Below are 13,619 nucleotides of genomic sequence, written 5' to 3'. Positions count from 1 at the left end.
GCACCCACGCACCCATGCACGCACCCATGCACGCACGCACCCACACACCCATGCACGCACGCACCCACGCACGCTCGCACCCACGCACGCACGCACGCACGCACCCATGCACGCACGCACGCACGCACGCACGCTTGCTTTTATGGGCGTGTCATTATAGGCGAACGTAAAATGAAACTAAATGGACCCGTCCACCGGGTCCATTCGGTTTTATTTTACGCTCTCCAGAGTTGAATTGTTTAAACGGTTAATCTGCATTACTGAATTTACAAGAAGTTCTACACGCGATTAGAGAATGTTGAAGAAATGTTATTTGCCTCTTATCTCTCCTACAATTTACAATTTAGGCATTTAGCAGACGCTCTTAATCCAGAGCGATTTACATTAAGCAGGAACAAAAAGCATGGGAATACATCACATAAAAGCATTTATCATGAAACATGCGTAAGCTAAGAAAATAACAGTGGAATATCTATATAATGAAACTATACATATAAGCTCTACATCTATACTACTATGACGTGCTATGACTACATACAATGCAATTATAGTGCTGTCTACATAACATGCTATAAGTCTGTATCAAATGCTATCTAAGTCTACAGAAATGCTATCTAACATCAGTAGGCCTACAGCATGGAATTCTGGACTAAATCTGATCCACCGAGTCACAGACAAACAAAATAATATGATTTAGTTTTTGGCTCCGAGAGGCTAATTAAATCTCATCAAATGGTTGGAGAATTAAATGATGGACGTTGATATGAAAACGGTTGGAAACCAAACTGAGTTTATCGGCAAAACAACTCAGAACTCAGTTCTGCTCCTCAAACACTTCATCATAATTGTTCTGACCCTCGTGTCACCTTTCTTCACTCTCACCCTGCATGCACACACACACACACACACACACACACACACACACACACACACACACACACACACACACCCCTCTGCCAGCGCCATGCGGTGACTGAGTCTAAATCCAATTAGCCTCCATCTGTGCCTTCATTAATTAACCTGGTTGGTGTTTAACCCACGGAGGCCTGTGTGCCAACCTGTCCACCCCCACTGTGTGTGTGTGTGTGTGTGTGTGTGTGTGTGTGCCAACCTGTCCACCCCACTGTGTGTGTGTGTGTGTGTGTGTGTGTGTGTGTGTGGGGCAGCCTGTCCACTAATCAACGCCAAAACCATAACCGGCCAATAAGCACCTTGCTCCCCAGCACGCCCCAGGGCGCCCCGATGCCTGGCACGCCACGACAGGCCAAAATGACACTTGTGTGTGCGTGTGCGTGTGCGTGTGCGTGTGCGTGTGCGTGTGCATGTGCATGTGCATGTGCATGTGCGTGTGCATGTGCGTGTGCATGTGCGTGTGCATGTGCATGTGCTTGTGCTTGTGACTGAAAAAAACCCCCAAAAACAAACTATCCCAGAGACAAAAACTAAAATCTAAATTTGCTGCTTCAAAAACAAACAATGTGTTTTATTATATTTCATGGTGAACCTGCAGGTTCATTAGAAAACAAGGCCTGGACCGGCTGTTCTTCGAGTGCGACACGCACATGTGGAGGCTGGGCGACCGCAAGATCCCGGAGGGCATCTCGGTGGACGGCGGGTCGGACTGGTTCCTGCTGAACCGCGTGTTCGTGGAGTACGTGATCCGCTCCCAGGACGACCTGGTGACCAACATGAAGCGCTTCTACGCCTATACTCTGCTGCCCGCTGAGGTACGCCTATACTCACACACACACACACACACACACACACAAACACACACACACCCTGGTGACACACACACACACACACACACACACACACCCTGGTGACACACACACACACACACAGTCACACAAACACACACCCTGGTGAACAACATGAAGCGCTTCTACGCCTATACTCTGCTGCCCGCTGAGGTACGCCTATACTCACACACACACACACACACACACACACACACACACACACACACACGCGCACACACACTCGCGCACACACACACACACACACGCACGCACACACACAGCTACTCTGTGCTGTGGTGTTGACGTGCTGATGCAGTATTTCTCTGCCTAATGTCACGTCCACCTGCCAAGTATGACCTCCGTGAGTCTGACTCACTGTGTGGATTCTACACTTTCCTTTTTTGTTAACCCATTCTGACCTGAGATCAGATTCATACGAGGTTTCCGCTGGACACACACTGGTCTGATTAAATCCTCGAAAGCCAAGAATGTGAGAGAATACGAAAGGTTTTCTTTACAATTTACAATTTAGGCATTTATCAGACGCTCTTAATCCAGAGCGACTTACATTAAGCAAGAACAAAAAGCATGGGGAATACATCACATAAAAACATTTATCATGAAACATGCGTAGCTAAGAAAGTAACAGTGGAATATCTATAATGAAACTATACATATAAGCTATACATATATACTACTATGCTATACATATGTACTATGGCGTGCTATGACTATATACAATGCAATTCTAGTGCTGTCTACATAACATGCTATGAGTCTGTGGTGGAACAGAAATCCCTTCTTGTCTTTCTGTCTTTCTCAGACCTCTTTTCCACCGGTTGGTTCAGTTCTTTGTGGTTCTTATAGTCCATGAACCGGTTCAGTTCTTTGTGGTTCTTATAGTGCATGAGCCGGAGCTCCAACATTGGAACGTTAATTATGAATTGAGTGGAAACAAAACATACCTATATTAGATTGTTTATAGCCAGGATCAATATTTATAAGTACATTTAAATATGATAACCCTTCCAGAGCAGTAGCTTTTTCATGTTTTCAATTTTTTGCATATTTTCCTATATAATGCCCCATAAGCAACATAATATTAAAAAAAAGAGTAATGCAATAAATAATTGTAAGTATAATCAATCAATCAGGGAAGTTTCATGGTGATAACAATCTAATGGTTTTGCTACACTCAATTCATGATTAATGTTCCAATTTTGGAGCTCTGGCTCATGGACTAAGAACAGAACTGAACCGGTTCCCATCGGGAACCAACCGGTGGAAATGGTGTGTGCGACTGCACGCACATGTGTGCAATGCGCAAATCAAAGGTCAACCAGAGAACTCGTTTCTTGGGCAGGATATCCCCTAATGTCAACAGCAGTGCTATGAGGACTTTGGCCGGTGCCCTCATCCAGTGCCACTTTGACTATGCGTGTACTTCATGGTACAGAGGTATCTCCACGCTTTTGAAAACAAAGCTGCAGACCTCCCAAAACAAGCTTGTGAGGTTACTACTAAAATTGAACCCCAGGTCTCATCTTACCTCCGCCCACTTTAGTAGCCTGGGATGGCTAAGGGTGGAGGAGAGAGTATCCCAGCTCTCATTGTGTCTGGTCTTCAAGATCCTAGGTGCCTCTGTTCCAGAGTACCTGATGGGCTACCTGCCCAGAGTGAGGGATGCTCACAGGTACTCAACCAGAGGAAGTCCTTATGATCTAGTTCCCCCCAGTTTCAGGACACTCATGGGAAAACATGCTTTTTTCTACGCAGCCACTACTCTGTGGAATGCACTCCCTCCAGCCCTGAAATCCCTAAATTCTATTGCAATATTTAGGAAAGACCTGAAATCATGGCTCCATCTACACTCTCACTGGTCATAGTTAGATTTCCGACCCTGGATAGCCCATCTCCCAACATGCTCAGGACTATTCTCTCAGGGTACCTCTTGTCCTATGTATATAGCTCCCAGCCTTATATATATATATATATAAGGATTATTTATTATTTGTTCCATGTTTTGTCTGTACAGTATGTATGTGTATAGTGTCATGTTACAAAGTGGACCACAATGGAAACAAGCTAAGGCTTTTTTGTGTCTTAGTCCATTTGGCGTTTTTTTTTATTACATTTTCTGTAATTTTCTTAAACTGCCAATAAAGTATTATATCTATCTCTGTGTTCGTTCCAGTCCTTCTTCCACACGGTGCTGGAGAACAGCGCCCTCTGTGGCAGCATGGTGGACAACAACCTGCGCATCACCAACTGGAACCGGAAGCTGGGCTGTAAGTGTCAGTACAAACACATCGTGGACTGGTGCGGCTGCTCGCCCAACGACTTCAAGCCCCAAGACTTCCACCGCTTCCAGGTAGGGTGTGTGTGTGTGTGCGTGTGCGTGTGTGTGTGTGTGTGTGTGTGTGTGTGTGTGTGTGTGTGTGTGTGTGTGTGTGTGTGTGTGTGTGTGTGTGTGTGTGTGTGTGTGTGTGTGTGTGTGTGTGTGTGTGTGTGTGTGTGTGTGTGTGTGTGTGTGTGTGTGTGTGTGTGTGTGTGTGTGTGTGTGTGTGTGTGTGTGTGTGTGTGTGTGTGTGTGTGTGTGTGTGCGCGCGCGTGCGTGCGTGCGTGCGTGCGTGCGTGCGTGTGTGTGTGTGTGCGCGTGTGTGCGTGTTTGCGTGCGTGCAACAGGGACAAATTAGCCATAGGGCCAGTGGGGCCGTCTCAGGGGCCCTTTGGGGAAATTGGACCACGCAGTACTTGGTTTGACACCCTGAAAAGGGCTCCTGGGGCCCTTCATTGGCCGTTGATTTAGTTAAATTTAGGTCAAAAACATGATAAAAACACGGAAAAACACAAAAATGTTGCATGCACGCACGCTATGGGGGCCCTGCAAACATGACCGGCCCAGGGGCCCTCATGTGGGTTAATCCGTCCCTGGCGTGCGTGCGTGCATATATTTTGTATCGGTTGCATTCACAGCTGAATTATTAGCAGGTCCCTCAGCATGTTTGAAAGACTGTAGAAGCCAAATGATGTGTCACGCAATTATTTAAATATAGACTATTGTGCCCATTATTACATGGCTTGGTTGAATGCTTGATTCCGATTGGTCAAAATCGCTGAATTCAGCGGTGAGTTATGTGTTGATAACAGACCGCCGCTAATCAGACCCTCTGAGCACCAGCTGCGCGGCCGCGCCCCGCTTGATTTACTGCCGTTTCCAACATGACAACATGTAAACACACACACACACACACACACACACACACACACACACACACACACACACACACACACTAGTGACACACAGGAAAAAATATTAATAGGAAAAGCACCCACACAGTCCCACATAATATAATACATACTCAAAATACAGTATGAAAGCAAGTTACAATTTTCCAATGTTGGATTTGATTTGACTCAAGGCTTCAAATCATGTACTAACGGGGGCGGCGGTGGTTCAGGGGTTTAGAGTGCCTAGTTCAAAACCCTGTGGTGCTCCCCCAGAGTTAGTGTCAAAGTGTCCTTGAGCAAGACTCTGAACCCCTAATTGCTCCCGATGTGCTGGTTGGTGCCTTGCATGGTTTCCGCCGCCATCTGTGTATGAATGTGTGTGTGAATGTGTGTGTGTGAATGGGTGAATGTAATGCACAATCTCTGTAAAGCGCCTTGGATAAAGGCGCTATTTAAATGCACCATTTACCATTTAACTGCTATATCGTAGACAAAGAGACCTTGTGTCCATCGTAGGAGGGAGACACACGTGGGAAGTCTCTCTCCCACCAAACAGGCCTTAATTCTGGACTCTCTCCAGACCTCCACAAACACCTCGGAGCAGACCAGAACCAGACCAGACATGAGAACATACTGTAATAACTCACCTGCTATAAAAAAAAATGTGGTGTCATCTCTTTCAAAGTGGGAGATCTTTCATTCTCACCACGTTCTAAATGTCTCACTCAAGGAGTATCGGAGTGTGACCGTACCAAAACACCCCCCCCCCCGCCTCCCCTGGTGTGTGTGTTGTGTGTGTGTGACCGTACCAACCCCCCCCCTGGGACTGAAAAGAGAGTGCTGTGTGTCCATGCCAGAGCGGTGTCTGTAGGCGGTGGTTTTTCATGATGCTGTCAGTCAGTCAGCCACAGCCACCACTACACTGTGGTGACTGAAGGGATGGAGAGAGAGTGGGTGGTGGGGGGGGGGGCCTGGGGGGAGGGAGGGGGAGGGGGGGGGGGGGGGTAAGAGGACAGGCTAGTGTTACAAACGGGAAATCCAAAATTAGATGAAGGAGGTAGAAAATCACACCCGTGTGAAGTGAGGGCCAGGCGCTCCTATCATCGTATATACTGTAGATCAATCATCATGACGTATAACGTGTGGATTTGCTCGGACAAATGGTGACAAATTCTCCGTTCACTGTCAATGTGAATTTAATGCTTGTGTTAGGACGAGAATAGCTGAGGAAAGATGGATAAAATGGTAAATGGTGCATTTATATATAGCGCCTTTATCCAAGGTGCTTTACATAGATTGTGCATTACATTCACACACCTTTACATAGATTGTGCATTACATTCACACATTCACACACCTTTACATAGATTGTGCATTACATTCACCCATTCACACACACATTCACACACCTTTACATAGATTGTGCATTACATTCACACATTCACACACCTTTACATAGATTGTGCATTACATTCACCCATTCACACACACATTCACACACCTTTACATAGATTGTGCATTACATTCACACATTCACACACCTTTACATAGATTGTGCATTACATTCATCCATTCACACACCTTTACATAGATTGTGCATTACATTCACCCATTCACACACCTTTACATAGATCGTGCATTACATTCACCCATTCACACACCTTTACATAGATTGTGCATTACATTCACCCATTCACACACCTTTACATAGATTGTGCATTACATTCACACACCGATTGCGGCGGAAGCATGCAAGGCACCAACCTGCACATCGGGAGCAATTAGGGGTTCAATGTCTCAAGGACACTTCGACACTGACTCTGGGGGAGCAGCACAGGGTTCGAACTGGCAACCTTGCGGTTACCATCCAGCCCACTCTACCGCTGAGCCACCGCCGCCCGGCATGCAGTGATTTAATATCATTGGTAATTTAATTCCCATTGACAGTTGAAACACTAGACCAGGCAGTAGAAATAAGCAGGCATAGCATAGTTGGACACTTCGACATGTAGACAGGAGGAGGAGCCGGGATTCGAACCGCCGACCCACGGATGGATGGATGGATGGATGGATGGATGGATGGATGGTGATGAGCAAAATGGCACTATTAACAACATGACAACATATTAACAACATATTAACAACATGAATCCTGGGGTGAACATTAAGGTGAAAAGGGCCTCGTAGGCTTTAGAAGCCTAGTTGACTCCAGTCATACAGTATGTACAGTATATACACAGCTTATAGCTTCTAATTAATAAAACATCTGACGCACATTCTTTGAAGCGTCCCCCCCCCCGTAACCCTCGCCCGGCTCGGCCCCCCCGATGTGAGCGCTCCCCGGGGGGGGGAGGGGTTTATCAATGCACACGCTGTTCGTAATAAACATAGCAAAATACACACATTACAGTATTAGCTCTGCCAGACATAAAACAATACACACATTATTACAGTATTAGCTCTGCCAGACATAAAACAGCTTTGATATAGACATTCAGACAATTTGTGCAGACACACCATACTGTGTCTGGCTATAGTACAGCTATACTCTCTATCTCTCTCTCTCTCTCTCTCTCTCTCTGCCTCTCGGTCTCTCTCCGTCCTATATCTCTCCCTTCCACCCGCCCGCCCACACACACACACACACACACACACACACACACACACACACACACACACACACACACACACCACCACCACTTTGTGTATACATGTCCTCTCAACAACACGCCACCATTTTATTATAATCTCCTTTCCCCCCCCCCTCTCTCTCTTCATCCCCCTCCTCTTCCCCCTCACCCCCCACACCCCCCCCCCCCCTCACCCCCCTCCCCCCCACAGCAAACGTCCCGGCCGACCTTCTTTGCCAGGAAGTTCGAGGCGAGCGTGAACCAGGAGGTGGTGAACCAGCTGGACTCCTACCTGTTCGGGCCGTTCCCCCCCCCTCCCCCCCAGCGAGGGGGGGGTGGCGGTGGGGGGGGCGGGGCGGCGGCGGCGGGCCTGGCGGCGTACTGGGAGAGCGCCTACGAGGAGGAGACGGACGGCGTGGCCAGCCTGACGGACACGCAGCTCAGCCACTACCACGCCTTCTCCAGGCTGGGCCTGGCGCGGGCCGGCGCCTCGCTGCAGGGAGACCCCACGGACAACAGCTGCAGGTTAGAGTTTATTATATATATGTTTATATATATATATATATATGTATGTATGTGTTTATTATAAACACTTTATATCCTAATGACGAGCTACAGGGAGACCCCACGGACAACAGCTGCAGGTTAGATATATATATATATATAGCTGGGTTTTAAAAACATCTAGGGAGGTTTGCCAGTCTAAGGTGAATAAAACATCTAGGGAGGGTGCCAGTCTAAGGTGAATAAAACATCTAGGGAGGTTTGCCAGTCTAAGGTGAATAAAACATCTAGGGAGGGTGCCAGTCTAAGGTGCATTGGAAGCTTATTCCAGGCGGTCGGCCCGTGGAAGGAGAACGCTACTTCGCTATATTTCTTCAATGCCCTTCTTTGTGGCTTTTCAAGCAGGCCAGCAGTGGCGGACCTAAGGAGGCGCTTTGGGGACATACCTGCAGGGCAAGCAGTCCTGGGAATAGGTGGGGGGGCGAGAGACCATTTAAAGCTTTGTAAACAAGTAAAATAACTTTAAAATCAATTCTAAAAACAACCGGGGGGAGCCAGTGTGTAAGCAGGCTAAAACTATGGGGTGATAACATGGTGTCGCATCTTGGTATGTGTGTCAGCCAGGATGTGAGCCCTCACCTGTGGCTGTCCGAAAACCACCCAGCAGGTGCACTTCAGTCATACGATGACCTCACTTTCTATTGTGGTAAAAAAACAAAAAAAACACCCAGTTCAGGATGATGATCGTAACCCGAAACCTACAAGAGGGTTTTTGTTTGATGACTTTCTCTCTGGTTCGTCGGCCGTGTCACATTTCAGCCAGCGAACACATCGCTGTTCTGGGAACAATAGATGGCCCCAAAATAAGCAGCTGGGAACTCTGTTAACGCAGTGTGTGCACTTCTGCAACTTGATATGTCGGTTCAGTCAATTACGGCCCCACCGGCCTGCGGTGATGGTTGCTTTCCATGTAGGTTACGGTGTTAGGAACAGGTCCCCACGGGCGCTCCTGTGTGTTATTAGTGGTTTAGGAACGGTCCCCCGTGTGTGTTATTAGTGGGGCTTTGTGTTACTTTGGGAAAACGCACGTGGCACGAGTCGAGGAGAGGAGAGGGAAGGAAACCGCACGTTTCTTCTCTGGTTCCACGGCCTGCATGTCGAGAATAGGAATTCATGCTCTTCTCAGCATTGTTGTGTTTTAGTGTGGCAGTGTTGTTTTTGACAAGCAAGTCTTTAGTTTTAGTCGTATGGTCTCTTGAAAAGGTTTCAGTTATAGTTTTGGTCACATTTTAGTCACCTGGAATGTCTTGGTGTTAGTCTAGTTTTAGTCGACTTTAATGTCATAAGATTTTAGTCGACTAAATCTTCAGATGATTGAGTGATGAGTGATTTTACACTTGGTGAAAGTAGATCTGCTATTTTCAGCATGCAACAAAGTGTAAAATGACTTAAACTGGATCTCTTGTCCACTATAGTCCCTTGCTAACATTTTAGTCTAGTTTTTATTTGTTGACAGTATAATCAGTCTTGGTTTTAATCACCATAGCTTAGTTTTCATTTAGTTTCCATTTAGTTTTCGTCAGTGGAAAAAGGTAGTCGACGAACATTTTCCGTCTTAGTTTTAGTCGAGGAAATCAACACTGCTGTACTGTTACTGTACGGTCTTCAATACCTTCTTAGCATCGTTGTATCTCTAACCGAGCACCACTAGAACCCATCGCTGTATTTTAGTTTTTTTGCAATGGTTTTATTTTTTTCTCCAGCGGGTCTAAATGGAAAACATGGCCTAAGCGTGCTGAAAAAAACCTGCATGTCAGGGAACAGCGTCTATGATTACCTGCTGTTGCCGGGAGCCTTAACCCATTCTGACCTGAGATCAGATTCATAAGAGGTTTCTACTGGACACACACTGGTCTGATGAACCCATTCTGACCTGAGATCAGATTCTAAAAATGTCAGTCGTTCTTCGAATTTTTCAAAAATAGCAGACCTACAAGCTCGTATCGCGCCACTCGGTGGCGCGATATGAGCTTGTAGATCTGCTATTTTTCAATAGCTAAAGCATAACATGATGCTAACACCAAAATGGGTGCCCGGTCAGAATGGGTTAATGTCACTTTAAACATGAGCTATATTTCGTGACCTTTAAAAATGGCCCATGCAGTTGAGAATACCCTGGGTGGGGTGGTTGGAAGAAAGGGGTCTTTATTTTTGCGTGGAGGTTGCATGTTCTCCCCGTGTCCCCTATAGGGTAGGTACCCTCACATGTTCTCCCCGTGTCCCCTATAGGGTAGGTACCCTCACATGTTCTCCCCGTGTCCCCTATAGGGTAGGTACCCTCACATGTTCTCCCCGTGTCCCCTAGGGTAGATACCCTCACATGTTCTCCCCGTGTCCCCTATAGGGTAGGTACCCTCACATGTTCTCCCCGTGTCCCCTATAGGGTAGGTATACCCTCACATGTTCTCCCCGTGTCCCCTATAGGGTAGGTACCCTCACATGTTCTCCCCGTGTCCCCTAGGGTAGGTACCCTCACATGTTCTCCCCGTGTCCCCTATAGGGTAGGTACCCTCACATGTTCTCCCCGTGTCCCCTATAGGGTAGGTACCCTCACATGTTCTCCCCGTGTCCCCTAGGGTAGGTACCCTCACATGTTCTCCCCGTGTCCCCTATAGGGTAGGTATACCCTCACATGTTCTCCCCGTGTCCCCTAGGGTAGGTACCCTCACATGTTCTCCCCGTGTCCCCTATAGGGTAGGTACCCTCGCATGTTCTCCCCGTGTCCCCTATAGGGTAGGTACCCTCACATGTTCTCCCCGTGTCCCCTATAGGGTAGGTACCCTCACATGTTCTCCCCGTGTCCCCTAGGGTAGGTACCCTCACATGTTCTCCCCGTGTCCCCTATAGGGTAGGTACCCTCACATGTTCTCCCCGTGTCCCCTATAGGGTAGGTACCCTCACATGTTCTCCCCGTGTCCCCTAGGGTAGGTACCCTCACATGTTCTCCCCGTGTCCCCTATAGGGTAGGTACCCTCACATGTTCTCCCCGTGTCCCCTATAGGGTAGGTACCCTCACATGTTATCCCCGTGTCCCCTAGGGTAGGTACCCTCACATGTTCTCCCCGTGTCCCCTAGGGTAGGTACCCTCACATGTTCTCCCCGTGTCCCCTAGGGTAGGTACCCTCACATGTTCTCCCCGTGTCCCCTATAGGGTAGGTACCCTCACATGTTCTCCCTGTGTCCCCTATAGGGTAGGTACCCTCACATGTTCTCCCCGTGTCCCCTAGGGTAGGTACCCTCACATGTTCTCCCCGTGTCCCCTATAGGGTAGGTACCCTCACATGTTCTCCCAGTGTCCCCTATAGGGTAGGTACCCTCACATGTTCTCCCCGTGTCCCCTATAGGGTAGGTACCCTCACATGTTCTCCCCGTGTCCCCTAGGGTAGGTACCCTCACATGTTCTCCCCGTGTCCCCTATAGGGTAGGTACCCTCACATGTTCTCCCCGTGTCCCCTATAGGGTAGGTACCCTCACATGTTCTCCCCGTGTCCCCTAGGGTAGGTACCCTCACATGTTCTCCCCGTGTCCCCTATAGGGTAGGTACCCTCACATGTTCTCCCCGTGTCCCCTATAGGGTAGGTACCCTCACATGTTCTCCCCGTGTCCCCTATAGGTACCCTCACATGTTCTCCCCGTGTCCCCTATAGGGTAGGTACCCTCACATGTTCTCCCCGTGTCCCCTATAGGGTAGGTACCCTCACATGTTCTCCCCGTGTCCCCTAGGGTAGGTACCCTCACATGTTCTCCCCGTGTCCCCTATAGGGTAGGTACCCTCACATGTTCTCCCCGTGTCCCCTAGGGTAGGTACCCTCACATGTTCTCCCCGTGTCCCCTAGGGTAGGTACCCTCACATGTTCTCCCCCTAGGGTAGGTACCCTCACATGTTCTCCCCGTGTCCCCTATAGGGTAGGTATACCCTCACATGTTCTCCCCGTGTCCCCTATAGGGTAGGTACCCTCACATGTTCTCCTCCCCGTGTCCCCTAGGGTAGGTACCCCTCACATGTTCTCCCCGTGTCCCCTATAGGGTAGGTATACCCTCACATGTTCTCTCCCGTGTCCCCTAGGGTAGGTACCCTCACATGTTCTCCCCGTGTCCCCTATAGGGTAGGTACCCTCACCATGTTCTCCCCGTGTCCCCTATAGGGTAGGTACCCTCACATGTTCTCCCCGTGTCCCCTATAGGGTAGGTACCCTGACATGTTCTCCCCGTGTCCCCTATAGGGTTGTTTTACAGACGGGTAAAAGGGGCAGTTGTTTTACAGACGGGTAAAAGGGGCAGTTGTTTTACAGACTGGTAAAAGGGGCAGTTGTTTACAGACGGGTAAAAGGGCAGTTGTTTTATAGACGGTTAAAGGGGCAGTTGTTTTACAGACGGGTAAAAGGGGCAGTTGTTTTACAGACGGGTAAAAAGGGGCAGTTGTTTTACAGACGGGTTAAAAGGGGGCAGTTGTTTTACAGACGGGTAAAAGGGGCAGTTGTTTTACAGACGGGTAAAAGGGCAGTTGTTTTACAGACGGGTAAAAGGACAGTTGTTTTACAGACGGGTAAAAGGGGCAGTTGTTTTACAGACGGGTAAAAGGGGCAGTTGTTTTACAGACGGGTAAAAAGGGGCAGTTGTTTTACAGACGGGTAAAAGGGGCAGTTGTTTTACAGACGGGTAAAAGGGTGGCAGTTGTTTTACAGACGGGTAAAAGGGGCAGTTGTTTTACAAGACGGGTAAAAGGACAGTTGTTTTACAGACGGGGGGTGGGGGGGGGGGGGGGGGCGGTGAGGCGGGGGGTGGCAGCTGGGGCGGGGAAACTGGGGTGATTTATGACACTTGACTGCCGCTCGGATTCCGTGGCAGTGCGTTTGGTACGACATGGGTTGCGTGGTGCTTGCAGTTGTGGTTATAGGTTAAGGGGTTTTGGGGTAGAGTGTCGGACTGATGCCGCCGAGAAACACTATACCGCCTGCCGCGGAGAACCCGGTCAGAAAATGCACTCGCTCGCTCTCTCTCTCTCGGTGAGAGCATAGCGCTCATGGACTACAGCTTAAGTTAGCGGCCGGGCTAAGCAATTAGTGAGAAAGTGGGTTATACAAAATCGTGGGATAAAAAAAAAAAAAAGAAGAGACATACGTATGTTAATTAAATGTTCTGGGAATGTGCAGCGCTTTAGTGGGACCAACGTGGCTTTGCGCTGAAACACGTGGGCTCAGAGGCAGTGATGGAAATATAGGTTTTCAACGTACGGTAATGAGTCCCAGGATGCAGGGATGGGTCTTTCAGAAATGAGTCCCAGGGACATTTTATGAGTCCCACTTCAACCACGTTATAGGAGTCATATTCTGCCTTTTTGTTTTCACAAATTGCAGCATTTAACTCTCCCTCTTCTATATCTTGAATCCTTTTGCCATCATCATTCTTGTGAGAGCAACAAAGAGTTGTGTAGTTAGTTGTCTGTTGGTTT

The 13,619-nt window shown here is 48.3% G+C and overlaps 1 protein-coding gene across 2 annotated transcripts in view; it reads left to right on the top strand.

Moving 5' to 3' along the window:
* The window catches only part of LOC308313485 (xylosyltransferase 1-like), a 152,521-nt gene that overhangs the window by 104,786 nt on the left and 34,116 nt on the right, over positions 1 to 13,619 (top strand). For both annotated transcript variants that reach the window (XM_080760625.1, XM_080760624.1), the window contains exons 7-9: positions 1,511 to 1,727; positions 3,937 to 4,113; positions 7,815 to 8,128. In XM_080760625.1, coding sequence (XP_080616751.1) covers positions 1,511 to 1,727; positions 3,937 to 4,113; positions 7,815 to 8,128 — 708 coding nt within the window. The remainder of the gene's footprint in view (positions 1 to 1,510; positions 1,728 to 3,936; positions 4,114 to 7,814; positions 8,129 to 13,619) is intronic.

The sequence above is a fragment of the Protomyctophum bolini genome (assembly GCF_963924005.1).
Source record: "Protomyctophum bolini genome assembly, chromosome: 3".
NCBI classification, from domain to species: Eukaryota; Metazoa; Chordata; class Actinopteri; order Myctophiformes; family Myctophidae; genus Protomyctophum; species Protomyctophum bolini.
This window is presented reverse-complemented; position numbering and strand designations above follow the sequence as displayed.